This window comes from Balaenoptera physalus, assembly GCF_965194825.1.
Source record: "Balaenoptera physalus genome assembly, chromosome: 8".
NCBI classification, from domain to species: Eukaryota; Metazoa; Chordata; class Mammalia; order Artiodactyla; family Balaenopteridae; genus Balaenoptera; species Balaenoptera physalus.
The window spans coordinates 14,499,956-14,512,884 of NC_138887.1; the positions used below are offsets into that span (position 1 = coordinate 14,499,956).

At 41.9% G+C, this 12,929-nt stretch overlaps 1 protein-coding gene across 7 annotated transcripts in view; it reads left to right on the top strand.

Annotated features, from left to right (window-relative positions):
- The window catches only part of AMPH (amphiphysin), a 178,015-nt gene extending 169,933 nt beyond the window's left edge, over positions 1-8,082 (top strand). For all 7 annotated transcript variants that reach the window (XM_082473483.1, XM_082473484.1, XM_082473485.1 and 4 more), the window contains 3 exons: positions 398-637; positions 3,166-3,267; positions 6,849-8,082. In XM_082473483.1, coding sequence (XP_082329609.1) covers positions 398-637; positions 3,166-3,267; positions 6,849-6,956 — 450 coding nt within the window. In that variant the 3' untranslated portion in view covers positions 6,957-8,082. The remainder of the gene's footprint in view (positions 1-397; positions 638-3,165; positions 3,268-6,848) is intronic.
- The last annotated feature ends 4,847 nt before the right edge of the window (positions 8,083-12,929 follow it).

Below are 12,929 nucleotides of genomic sequence, written 5' to 3' on the forward strand. Positions count from 1 at the left end.
AAAATGAGAGTGTCCTTGGAGTCCTACTACATTCCCCTTCAGGATTGTCCCCCCACCCCATGGTGACTCGCCCTCTCTCCCCGAAGCCTCTTATCCCACTTCCCAGTTTCCCTAGGAAAACCTCACTCTTACCAAACTTCCTGGTTGTTCAAGGATCCAGAAATTAGCCCTACTAAGGGCTTCTGTCTCAGGAGAGATAGAAAGGAAGCCATGTCGGGAGGAAGGTCCTGCAAGGTGGAAGGGCCAAAGGCCAGAAGAAGGGAACAGCAGGCATTTAGCCGAATGGGGGAGGTGGGGACAGTGGAAGCAGGCAGCGTGGGGTGGGGTAGCGGCCGCTCTTGGAGGGTACAGAGGTCTTCTTTCCCAGTCGCTGCCAACCACATTTTTCTTCCTTTAGGAGAAGGTCATCCCTTCGGTGGTCATAGAGCCCGCCTCCAACAATGAAGGGGAGGGAGAACACGAAGAGACCATGGGTGCAGAGTTCAAGGAGGCAACTGCCGACGCAGCTCTTCGGGACTCCACCGGCGAGACGCCAGCGCTGGCCTCGGAGGAGCAGAAAGCGGGCAAGGCCTCCCAGCCGGCCGCCCCCTCCGCAAGCGAGGCCTTCCAGGAAGGGCCTCCCGGCTTCCTCTACAAGGTCTAAACATTTCTTCTTTTTATTTTGTTTTTTTTTTCTTATTTTATTCAGTGTCAGGAAAATGTAATAGAAAAATCTGTCACTTTGGATGGAGAGCAGAGTGTAATTAAATTTAGCCCTACTTGAGAACTGTGTACCATTTGATTTGCAGTTAACGAGGTTCATTGTTTAGTTCAAAAGCTTGTGCGTTTGGTTGTCTTATCTGCACGAAGGGATACATTTGGAGTGCCACACCTGATTTTTAAATATATTTTCAGTTCTCTATGACCTGCGATACAGTTTTACTTAAATTAAAGCTGATTCTCTTTTAAAAAGGAGAAATGTGTTTCAGATCTCTTAACATTTGTTATTTTTTAATCTGGTGGTCATTTGTCCTTCCTTTGCTTTGAGGTCCTTTTGTGCAAATTTGGTTGTCTGATTTTTAATCCTTTTGCTATATATATTTGTGCTCTGACTGCCTTAGGTTTTATTCCCACATCCCATTGTAACATGGCAAGGTTTCAAAGCTGCTGGGCTACAAGAACCACAGTCATGTCTTTCCATATTTTAACAACCAATAATTAAAGAAAGTTCGCCACAGGGTAAATGATATGCCCCTTGGTAGTGAATGGGTGGATTTCTTCTTGGTAGTGAATGGGTGTGCCCTCCCGAGCTCCCCCTAGAGCCCAGGGCTTGAAATCATCCGTGGGCTCATCGGGTCCCCCATGGAGGGCAGGATATATGAATCGTTCAGTCAGCTCTGGCACCACGTTGTAGTGCATGGCACAGAGTAGGGAGTCAATAAATATCTTGAAAGTTAATAACTATCTTAATGGGCTTCCACGGTAAGGATAAAAAATAATGGCAAGAAGGTTTTGCTCAGAGAGGCCATCAAATGGCTACTAAAGTCTTCATAAAAGGAAGGGTGCATACCAAAAACCCAGTAAATACCTAGTACTTAAGTAGTACTTAATACCCTAGTTTAAGCCAGGGGTTAAAGGCAGATAATCCTACCTAACAGAATGTAGTTGGAATGTTAATTTGCATGTTTGATTTTGCATTTCCTAATTCAACTCTTTGTCTTTTAAAAAGTGTTAACTCCATGTGTGTTTGTCGGGGTGGGATTGAGTAGAATCCTCTTCTTCTCTGTCTCTGCTCATTACAAAGTAACTGCTACCTTGTCACCTCCAGTGGGTCCAGGTGGGATTGATGAATGAATTAATGTGGAGAAAAAAAGCTAGACTTGTGGCCAGTGAGGACATGTGTCCCACTGGGTTCTGTTTTAAGAAGAGGACATGAAATCAAGGGGGCAGGTGCCATGCAAAGCCAGGCCTGGCTGGGTCCCTCCCTGGCTTTGCTCACTAGCTGCAGTGTGAGCTGGGGAATTGCACTTACCCTCTCTCTGGGCTTCAGTTTTCTCATCAGAAAAATGAATTTGATAGTCATTTCCAGCTCTGACATGTTATGATTCTGTATGCAAAATACACAACTTAAAAGCCAGGTGTTTAATCTTGGCAGTGGGATTGAGGCGAGGGATATGGGAGAGAGAAAACTGGCCATGACTAAATCATTATCCAAGCTGGGTGATGAGTCCATGGGGGTTTATTATAGTATTATTTCTCCTTTTGCTTTTTAAAAATTTTCTGTAATCAAATTTTAAAGAAATCTTTCAAAAAAAGGGAAAGAAGGGTGGTGGGTTAAGACAGATGTTGTTAAAAGATACAAACTTGCAGCAAGTAGTAAAGTAGACCTAGAGATCTAATCCATGGTGAATATAGATGACACTGTTGTATTATAGTCATCAAACCTGCTAAGAGACTAGAACTTAATTAACCCAACCACTAAAAAGAAATGATAATTACGTAACCTGATCAGGTGCTAGCTATCGCTACAGTGGCAATCATATTACCATATATAAGTGTATCAAATTAATACGGTGTATACTTTAGATTATACAATGTTACATGTCAAATATATTTCAATTAAAAACCAGAAAAAGAGAGAAGGAAAAGAAACAGATTGTCATGGTTTAAAGGGTAAGATAGGGAAGGAAGTTTGCTTATAAAGAAATTGATCACAGGCTTAATTAGTAATTCCCATATAACATTCAAGTGATGGTTTTCTCAATTATTATTTTACAGAAGCTGGGGTTAGAGGAACTTTTCACTTGGTATCTTTACTTCAGGTTAAAAAACAAACAGTAACAAAACATTGGTGATAATACAATGCAAACCTCTAACAAAAATATGATGAATTAAAATTTCATTAATGAGCATTTTAGTTCTTGCAGAAGGCATTGCTTTACTAAATATACATTCAAGTGGCCTCAGTATCAGTCTGTAAGACTCGGATATTTTAAGTAAACAGAGATTAGGATTTCTTTTCTGTCTTCAGCAGCCTTCTTCCTTGGGGTGTGACTCATCTTCATCCTTTTTTATCCAGCTTGGAGATGCTTCTCAGAGAGCCAGCTGATAATCTGGCTGAGAGACTTTAATTTTACATCTCCTTTTCTTTCTAAAATGAATCGGTTGTCTTATAATCTTTTGCAGGTGGAAACACTGCATGATTTCGAGGCAGCAAATTCTGATGAGCTTACCTTACAAAGGGGTGACGTGGTGTTGGTGGTGCCCTCAGATTCGGAAGCTGACCAGGTAAAGGATGAGAGTGGAAAGTACTGCAGGCTGTATTGGTTTTTCCTGAGAGTCAGTTGGGCACGGTGACTTCCTGAAGACGTTTCTACCTTCTGAGATGCTGTGCGACAGCTCTGAAAAGGGCTTAAGGTCACAGCATCACTAACTAGATTTTCAGGACACTTCTTCTGGGATGCTATTGGGATGCTATTATATATATTTTTTTAATACAAATAGATGACAAAGCATAAATTACCAATATCAGGCAAAAGTGTCTAGGTGTCTAAAAATCATTAAAAACCTCATTATAAACTTATAAAAATATGTAAAATATATATAAAATATATTTTATATTTATAAAATATATTATAAAATATAAATTTATATATATTTTTGCATTAACCATAAGTTATCTTTTAAGGAAATAAAGAGAAAAAAAGCTAGTCTTTTATATTTACCAACATGTTTGCCATTTCCAGTGCTCTGATTTCTCCCTATAGACCTGAGTTTCCATCTGGTCTCAGTTCCTTTCCACTTGAAAAACTGAGTCCTAGAGTGCTGATGTTCTAGCAGTAAATCCTCTCAGCATTTGTGTATATGACGTTTATTTGATGCCTTTATTCATCTTCATTTTTAAAGATTTTTCACTAGAGGAAGAATTCTGAGTTGGATTTTTTTTCTTTCAACTCTTTAAAGACGTTGCTCCATTGTTTTCTGCTCTCTCCTATTTATATTAGAAGTCAGCTGTAATTTGTTTAACCTTGTTTCTCAGTATACACTGTGGCTTTTTCCCTGAGGACTTTCTAGAATTTCTCTGTATCTTTGGTTTTCATCCATTCAACTATAATGTGCTTAGGTGTTATTTTTTTTTATAAGTTTCATGCTTGGGGTTCATGAGCTCCTTAGACTTGTATCTTGATTTTTTTTTTTATTACATTCAGAAGATTTTTGGCTATTATTTCCTAATTTTTCCCTCTCTTTCACCTCTTTTTCCTCTGTCTCCAATTATATATATGTTGGACTTCTTGATGTCTAAGACTCTGGGTTTTTTTGTTCAGTATTTACTCCTCTTTGTACTCACATTGGATAATTTCCCTTGATCTTCTTTGAGTACAGTGATCCTTTCTGCTGCTGCTTTGAATTTGTTGTTAATCTGATCTTGGGAATTTTTAATTTCAGATATTACTTACACCGGTCTATAATTTCTATGTTTTCTTTTATATAGTTTCTGTTTTTTTGCTGAGATTTTCCCATCTATTCTCATTATTACCATCTTTCAGTTTAAGTACTTGAACCGAGTTACAATAGCTGCTTTAAATTTCTTAGTAGTTCTCTCTTTCAAGATAGTAGTTCTCTGTAGTTCTCTCTTTCAAGATATTCTCCATAAAAGTGCTCCTCTGAATGCCCTGCGTCACACAGACTGAGGCTGATCCTCAGGGAGAAAACTCCATTAACAGATCTCACCCAATGCAGTTTCAAGGGTTAAATATCCCCTAATTTCTACCTGCTTTTGGTCATTTTCAGTGCCTTCAAATAGTTGTTATACATGCACAACTCTATTATTTGTAAAATTCTAATATATAAACTTATATTTTATAGCTGTCATTTCTAAATATAAATAGTTGCATTTCTGTATGCATATGTATATATAACTACATATAACTATATAGTTGTTCTAATGTTTATAACTGTTCTATGCAAAAGCATTTGTCTGATACCAGCTATTTTGCCACTACCCAAACTGGAAATCTTTAGTCTACCACATGTTTTAAGCAGTTAAAATTTAATTTTCTATATTTTCCTCACTAAAGATTGATATCAACTATGATTCTTCACTTTATAAGTTGCATTTCAGAATGTATGTGTTGGAATATATCTTGATTACGGGTTTGTGCCAGCCCTTTATTTTTGTCTTTATTGAAACTATTTTAAAATGCGTGACTCCACTTGGCTCCATTAGATTTTTCACCCGCTGTAAATAAAGTCAAATATAGACACTTGAGGGGAAAATATGACCTTTTATATGTCTACTAGAGGTTTAGAAAATATTTAGTTATCATCTTTAAGTATAACTTTGTCCTTCACATACACAACATCATAATTTTATAGAGGACCCTTTTCCTCATCAGCTAGGATTTTATCAGTTATTTTATTTAATCATTTTTTTCTCAGTGTTATTTTTTTCTGCCTTCAAAAATTGGCCTGTCTAAATGCTTATATTTCTTGTCTGTATAGCAGCAACAATTTATGGTCTCAGATTATATCAAAGGGAGTGTATTCAGCTTCTTTATTTAATTTTTGAGACCTTGTTTTATCTGATGTACTTGAACTATATTGGGGATTGGTTCAGATTAAATCCGTCTATCCCTCATTTTAAGTGGGATCTCTTTCCTGCATTGGTTAACATAATAAAGGTAGTCATTTCCCTCTCATTTCACTTCGTACGGTCTGTGTGTTTAAAATAGTTCCTTCAACTCAGCTTTTCCCAACTAGCCTCTGCTTATCTCCAGACAGCCAAGGGCAGATGGCAACCTCTGTTTCTCAGTTTTACATTTGGTCTCCCATGCTGTATGACCAGGCACGGATGGGTTCTTTAAACTTTCTGTGGTTAACTGTCTTCATTTTTGTGAGGGCACGCCTATACGATAGACAAATGTTTATGAGGAGTAATTTACAGACTCTACAAATGTTTCCAGCAAGAATGTCATGACATCAAACAGCTTTGTAGTTTATATAAACTTGAAAAGCAACAAACACAATAGTGATACCAGGCAACACATATCGAGCTGTTAGTATTTGGGAAGCCTTGTATATGGTGGTTTATTTCAGTTACATGATGTGAGCTGGCAGACAGAGTTCCTTCTTATAAGCAAGTGGTTGAGGATGAAATAAAAGACCTTCCATGGCCTTGTCAGCACTATATTCCAGCCCCACTGGTCCTCAAGCCTTTTATTCACTGTGATCCGCAGGACAGGAAATGGTCCTGTGTGTGATGTTTTCACCCGGTGTTCCTCTCTTTGCACTGGCTATAATCCTTCCTTCCTTCCTTCCTTCCTTCCTTCCTTCCTTCCTCCCTCCCTCCCTTCCTTCCTTCCTTCCTTCCTCCCTCCCTACCTTCCTTCCTTCTTTCCTTCCTCCCTCCCTCCCTCCCTCCCACACTGCTCAGCTTGTGGGATCTTAGTTCCCTGACCAGGGTTTGAACCCGGGCCCTCGGCAGTGAGATCACGCAGTCCTAACCACTGGACTACCAGGGAATTCCCTGCACTGGCTATAATTCTAATTCTGTCCTCTTCCTTAAGGACTTACGTCATAATCCAGTTAGCATCAATTAACTATACTTTATACAAAATTATAATATTAATGTTAACCTTCAATTAACAATATACATAAAATAATTTCGTATGTTTACTCCTTTTTTTTTTTTAACTGACAACTTACTTGGGACAAGCCTTCCCCCTGAGCTCAGCGCACCTGTTTGCATGTAATGCGTCATCCTCGTGCAGGACCACAATGCTCATTAATCCCATATTTTCTTAATCTTTGGCAATGCAGATTTTTCCAGTACTTTGCTGGACTCTGAAAGCCCTGTCTTTGTCTTGCAGGATGCAGGCTGGCTGGTAGGTGTGAAGGAATCAGACTGGCTTCAGTACAGAGACCTCGCCACGTACAAAGGCCTCTTTCCAGAGAACTTCACCCGGCGCCTGGATTAGGGCCAGAAGTGTTGTAGAAAGAGCCTGATTACTGGGTTTTTAAACCTTTGTGAAAACCTGAAGAGTTCACTTTTGCTGTGACACTCTTAGTGATTTACAGACCAATGCCAAACAAAGTTCGGAAGCCTATGTCAATGAAGCATGTGTGCAAACAAATGTTTAGAGGAAAAAAAACAGGTAAATTAAGGAAAAAGTCTTCACTGGTTCCCACGTTCTTGCTAACAGGTTTGTTTGTGCTTTTCCAAGCTGTGGAGACTTGTATACTCGACCCCCTCCCACCAGTTCTGAAGTAGCTTTCTCCAGACCAGAACCTTAATTTCTCTGCACCAAGTGTATGGTATTGAGTGGCTTCCCTGCAGAAGACGTGATGAATTGTCCTGTAATACGAGATTATCTTATTCCCCTGTGCAGGTGTGAGCACGTGCTCTCTCTCTCCCTCCCTTTCACATTTACTGTGTTTAAAACGAAACTGCTGCAAAAGTTGTCACTGTTCTTTACCAGCACCTCTCTCTCTATATATATACGGACACACAGTCACACGAGCTAGTTCTCATCACTCCTGGATCTATGTGTATGCACAAGGCTACATATACATAGTTGCGCTCTCTCCTTTCCATTGTAGCTTTTTAGCCTCTAATGTGTCATTGATACATGCGTTGCTCTTATTCCGTCTGGCATCACAGTTGCAGTTTTGCCTCCGGGCAAAACCAGCCATCCCATTGCCAAAAGAGTGGACAGGATCTGTGTTCGGAATGTGCATTCTTCAGGATGCGATGACTCACGGCACGTCGGAGCTGCTGCCCCTTTGGAGAAAGCAGAGTCTGATGAGCTGGATGTCCGGCCACCATGACTGGAGGTGGGCGAGTTGCCATCAGCAGCTAAATTGTCTTAATTTCTGCCTTTCCGAGACTGGCTAGCTGATGCAGCGTTTACATCCACCTCCAGAGAACACTATTTCAAAAAGCTCCTATATATTTCCACGTCTTTTTATTGATGCAACTCATCTTCACAGATCGTCCAAAAATAAGATATAGATGATGTATGCTGTATCCACAAGTCATCTGTAACGATTCTGTTTTCAGTGCTGTGTCATTCCAAATAAACCTTGGGTAATCTCCAGCAATGACCTTGACTCCTTCCGATGAGTCATTTGTTATGGAAAGCTTGTTGCATTGGGGTACACTGCTTGAAACAGTCTATGTTGGAGTTGTTATTTGTGCAGAAATATGCTTGTCCCTCCAGGTTGTGCTCCGCAGCCCGCCTCCCTTCCGCAAACCCATGCATCCCAATCATTGCTGGGCACGCGGTGGTCCCTGCTGCCTGGCAATCACTACGGCACAAATAACAGCTTTCAGTGGAGGCCCCTCCGAGGTGCTGGCTGTCACTGCCCTAGTCCGTGTATCACAGAAATCTAACAACCTCCATAATCAGCAGTTTCTTCTCACACCAGCCCCATTTTTTTGGTTACTTTTCTTTCTGACATGTTTATGTTTGGAGGTACATACAAAAAGTAGATTAGATGACATAGAAGAGTCAATTCACTGGACCATTGTTTATAGAAGAGAATTCTTAATACCCTTTCAGTTGATTTAGACTCTTTTCTGCTAGTATAATTGTACTCAATATAAGCTGATCTAGAATGGGTGTTATTAGAATTTTAAATTCAGTATGTATTAGTGATTCATGATTTCGTTTCTCCTGGTGGATTACTGACTTGGATGCTTAGTGGATGGTTAAGTGTTGATAGAGAAACAGCTATTATTGACCCAAGATTTTTCCAGGGGCTGATTTCCAGGGAAACTGGATCATCATGAATGGCCTTGACCCAGGAAGCCCTATCCTAGCCTCCTCTTCATCTTTTAAGATTTCTCTTACAAATCTAGTAGGACTCAGACCTTCAGATAGTTCAGAGGACCTTCAGAAAGTCAGATACGGAAGCCTATGGTTCTTATAAACATACACCTACTTGGCATTCCTGCCAATTCCACATATAGACTGAGTGACGTACATAGTTGCAGGGCAAAGCCCTCAGACAATTTGGATTTTTAATAATATCTCAGTGCCACCAGGGCCCCTGAAATGGAAAAGCTCCATGCACCATGCTGTCACACTGCTTCCACCTGGGCCAGCTCTTTCTGACCAAGCCAGGACAGCTTTTGAGTGAGCCAGAACCCCGCATCCATGGGCTTCCACGGAAAGAGTATGCAGGTTCAGAATTCTGAGCCCTCTTATTACCTAAAAAAAGCCCAAACTCAATCTACTAGAAAAACCCAGCATGGCCCCATGGTCCATTCTGATGGCCCATTCAAGAAAAAACCTTTGGGAAACTGCAGAAATTGTAAGAAATCAATGAGTTTAAAGATGACTGAGACAGTGCTTTATTTCACACAAAATGCATGAACACCTCAAAGCCTGAGAAATAACTCATTTGCCTTGCTAGGACTCTCCTGCTCTTTTCAAAGGAGCCCAAGCTGCCTTCTGGTTTTTACTTGGAGCCCAACTAAAGCCTTTATGAACACTGTGTACCAGACCTTGGACATGAGCTGGTCGCACAGTTTTCGTGGGTGGTGGTGTAGCTACTGTCTTCCCAGCATGATGTATAATCGCATCATCCTAGGACTTGGATAAATGGCATCAGACATTGGTGGCTGCATGGAGAAGATGGTGACCAGTATCCTCTTCGCAGACTTAGAAATCTGAGAGGCGTGTGCTTCTACTCATCCTCGACTCCACGGCAGGGCCAGGACTAGACGAACCCTAGCTGTTGAGGGCAGCCTTCCTCAAGGTGTACAGCGTGGGTTTGATACGTTTTTCATAATAACCAATAAAATATGCTAAAATAAGCTTAATAGTCCATCCGAATATTGGGTTGGTCAAAAAGTTCATTTTACGGAAAACCCGAATGAACTTTTCGGCCAACCCAAGAGTCAGTGGCTCATTGGTTATCCTTTGTTATGATTGCTTATCCTTTGTTATGATTGCTTACTGGTAACACATACTGACTTTTTCCATTGAAGGGGTAATTGAGACACACCCTTTAATTCTATGCAGATTGAGAGGCAGGCTAGGTACCTTGAAACTCTTTCAAAGGCTATCTAAACTCAGTCTCTTAAAATCCAGTTAATTCCCAGTCCCCTGGGGTCTCAGGTCCAACACTGAGGTGGCCTCATTTTTATAGGTTGGGTCAAGGTCATGTGCTTATTCCTACTCCTCTGTACCCACCAGGGTGCGTCTGCCATTTGCTCCGGGAAAACCCTTCCTGATGCCTTTTTTTTTTTTTTTTTTTTAACTCTATTTATTTATTTATTTGTTTTAGCTGTGTTGGGTCTTCGTTTCGTGCGAGGGCTTTCTCTAGTTGCGGCAAGCGGGGGCCACTCTTCATCGTGGTGCGGGGGCCCCTCTTCATCGCGGTGCGCGGGCCTCTCACCATCGCGGCCCCTCCCGTTGCGGGGCACAGGCTCCAGACGCTCAGGCTCAGCAGTTGTGGCTCACGGGCCCAGTTGCTCCACGGCATGTGGGATCCTCCCAGACCAGGGCTCGAACCCGTGTCCCCTGCATTAGCAGGCAGATTCTCAACCACTGCGCCACCAGGGAAGCCCCCCTGATGCCTTTTAGTGCCATGAAAACCAGTGCAGGAGCGCCTGGTCTATGGCACATTGCCACACGGCTGATACACTTACACCCTCCCCCCTGTTAATAAATAACATCAGACTCAGTGTCCTTACGCTCTGCTCTCCAGAAACCGGCCAGTGACCACCAAATGATTTCTGTGACATCTGATGATGCCGCCAGACTTCTCCAGACTCTCTGTAAGGTTCCAAGAGACTCATTTTCCTTGTTTTCTTGCTTCTTCAATGGCTGCTGGAGTGGGGCGGGAGGGGGCAGGCAGGACAGCATCAGTCTCCCTCTCTCTCAGTCTGTACGCCCGCCATCCAGAGAATGTTTCCTTGGAGGGTCCCATTACTGCTTCCAAGTCCGCATGTTCGTTCATTAAACATTTGTAAGGCTCATGCTAAGTGTCAGTTACTGTGCACTGGACCACAGGGCCGGAGACCCTGAGCTCAAGGAACTGCTCTCGAAACCCTGCTGCAGCCCACCACTGAGGGGTCCCCCCTTCAGAGCCCTGGGCCTGGAAATGTGAGGCCTCGCCTCTGCCATTCCTTTTCCAGATTCCAAGCACCTGCCTTTGTTTCTTTTCTCAAAATGTCATACGATCTTGTGCTTTAATCCCTGCTACCGCATCTGGGAGTGGTCCTTACCCCTGCCAGGGAAGACTTTTGGTGCTTGTCGTGCCACTATCTCCCTGCTTCCCTTCTTCCTAGTTTATCCTTCACTCCCCAGACCATGTACCTACACTGATGTCAAAGGGTTAGCACTCCCCTCTTGGTCTCCCTCTCTCTCTCTCTCTCTCTCTCACACACACACACACACTAATGAGGAATACTGTTGTATGACACGCGGAATCCCCATGCCTCTGCTTGGCTTTCATAGCCCTCCATGTCTTCACTGATGCTTGTCTTCTGCTTCCTCCTCGCTGGTCCATCCTGCCCTCCCGCTGCACCTCTACCCTTTGCTCACTGCATTGCAACCGCCTCCTGAAATGCCCGCCCCTCCTGTCTGCCTCTGCAACGCCCCCTCCCTCCAGGCACGGATTAAGTCCCACCTCCTGGACAAAGCTTTCTCACCAGTTCACTCCTCTGTCCACACCTGTTCAACTCATTGAATTTAGTGTAAAAAGGATATCAGTTAGCCCTTTGTTTCCCCCGCTAACTGAAAACTCTCTACCGACCTTCTCTGTATTCCGAGTCTGCTCCAGGACCTTATACACAAGTGCACCAAGCAAAGGAACAAGGTACTACTGAGTGATGGATTAATTCAGGGAAGCCCAGAAACTCCAATCCCCAATCTGAAATTCAATATAAGAAAGTACCCAAAGTACATGGCCAAAAAATAGTTTGACTACAAAATTGAGAATTTCTATCTAATGAATGATGCTTGAGACAAAATCAGTAGACAGATGATAGATTTGCTGAGAATATTCGTGACAGCCGAAAGTCACAAAGGATAAGTATCTTATAAGTTTAAGATACTTATCTTATATCTTTAAGATAAGTATCTTAAACTCACTCAAGTCAACAAAAAACTAATAATTAGTATTATCTTAATACAATTTTAATAATTCACTTATGTTTGTTATTTATCTTTGTATTTATAATATTAATAAATTACTTGTAATAGTAAGTATAATATACATATTATGTAATAATATACAGTATTATTATATATTATAGTATTATAGTATATTATTATATAATATATAGTATATAATAACTAACATTTATTGCATGTCTGTTATTTACCAGACACTCACCTAAGTGTTCTGCAAGTATTAATCTTCATTAATCTGTGAGGTAGTTGCTGATTTTCCCTTTTATAAATGAGGAGGCTGAGGTACAGTGAGTGACATGAAGGAAATTCCTCAAGGTCACACAGCCAATAAACAGCAGGGCCAGGCTATAGTCTAGGCATCCTGGCTCTAACATAGGTTTGCCCCTCTGATATCCACCCTTCTTTTTGTTCTGTGTTAAGGACTTGAATAGACAAGGCTCTGGAGGAGACACTTGAGTGGATACTAGGCATAAAAGGAGACCTTCAGCTTCCTAGTAATCAGACCAGTGCTAATAATCTCATAGACTAATGAGATACTGCTTGGTAGCCAGCAGGTTGGTGAAAATTAAAGTGTCAGCTAACATAGCACTGATGGTATTTAGTGAACATGTGTGTGTATAGTCCCTGTGACCTACAACCCTGGGGTTACATTCCCAGGGGATTGCTTACTCTGGGCGTGAAGAGATCCTCTGAGGTGGCAGTCACCGCATAGCTGGGGATGGCCAGGAGGGGGCAGCAGGTGAGGTGCTGGTCCCTGGGGGATGGATGCAGCGAGCTGTGAAGAGCAGTAAACCAGGTGAGCAG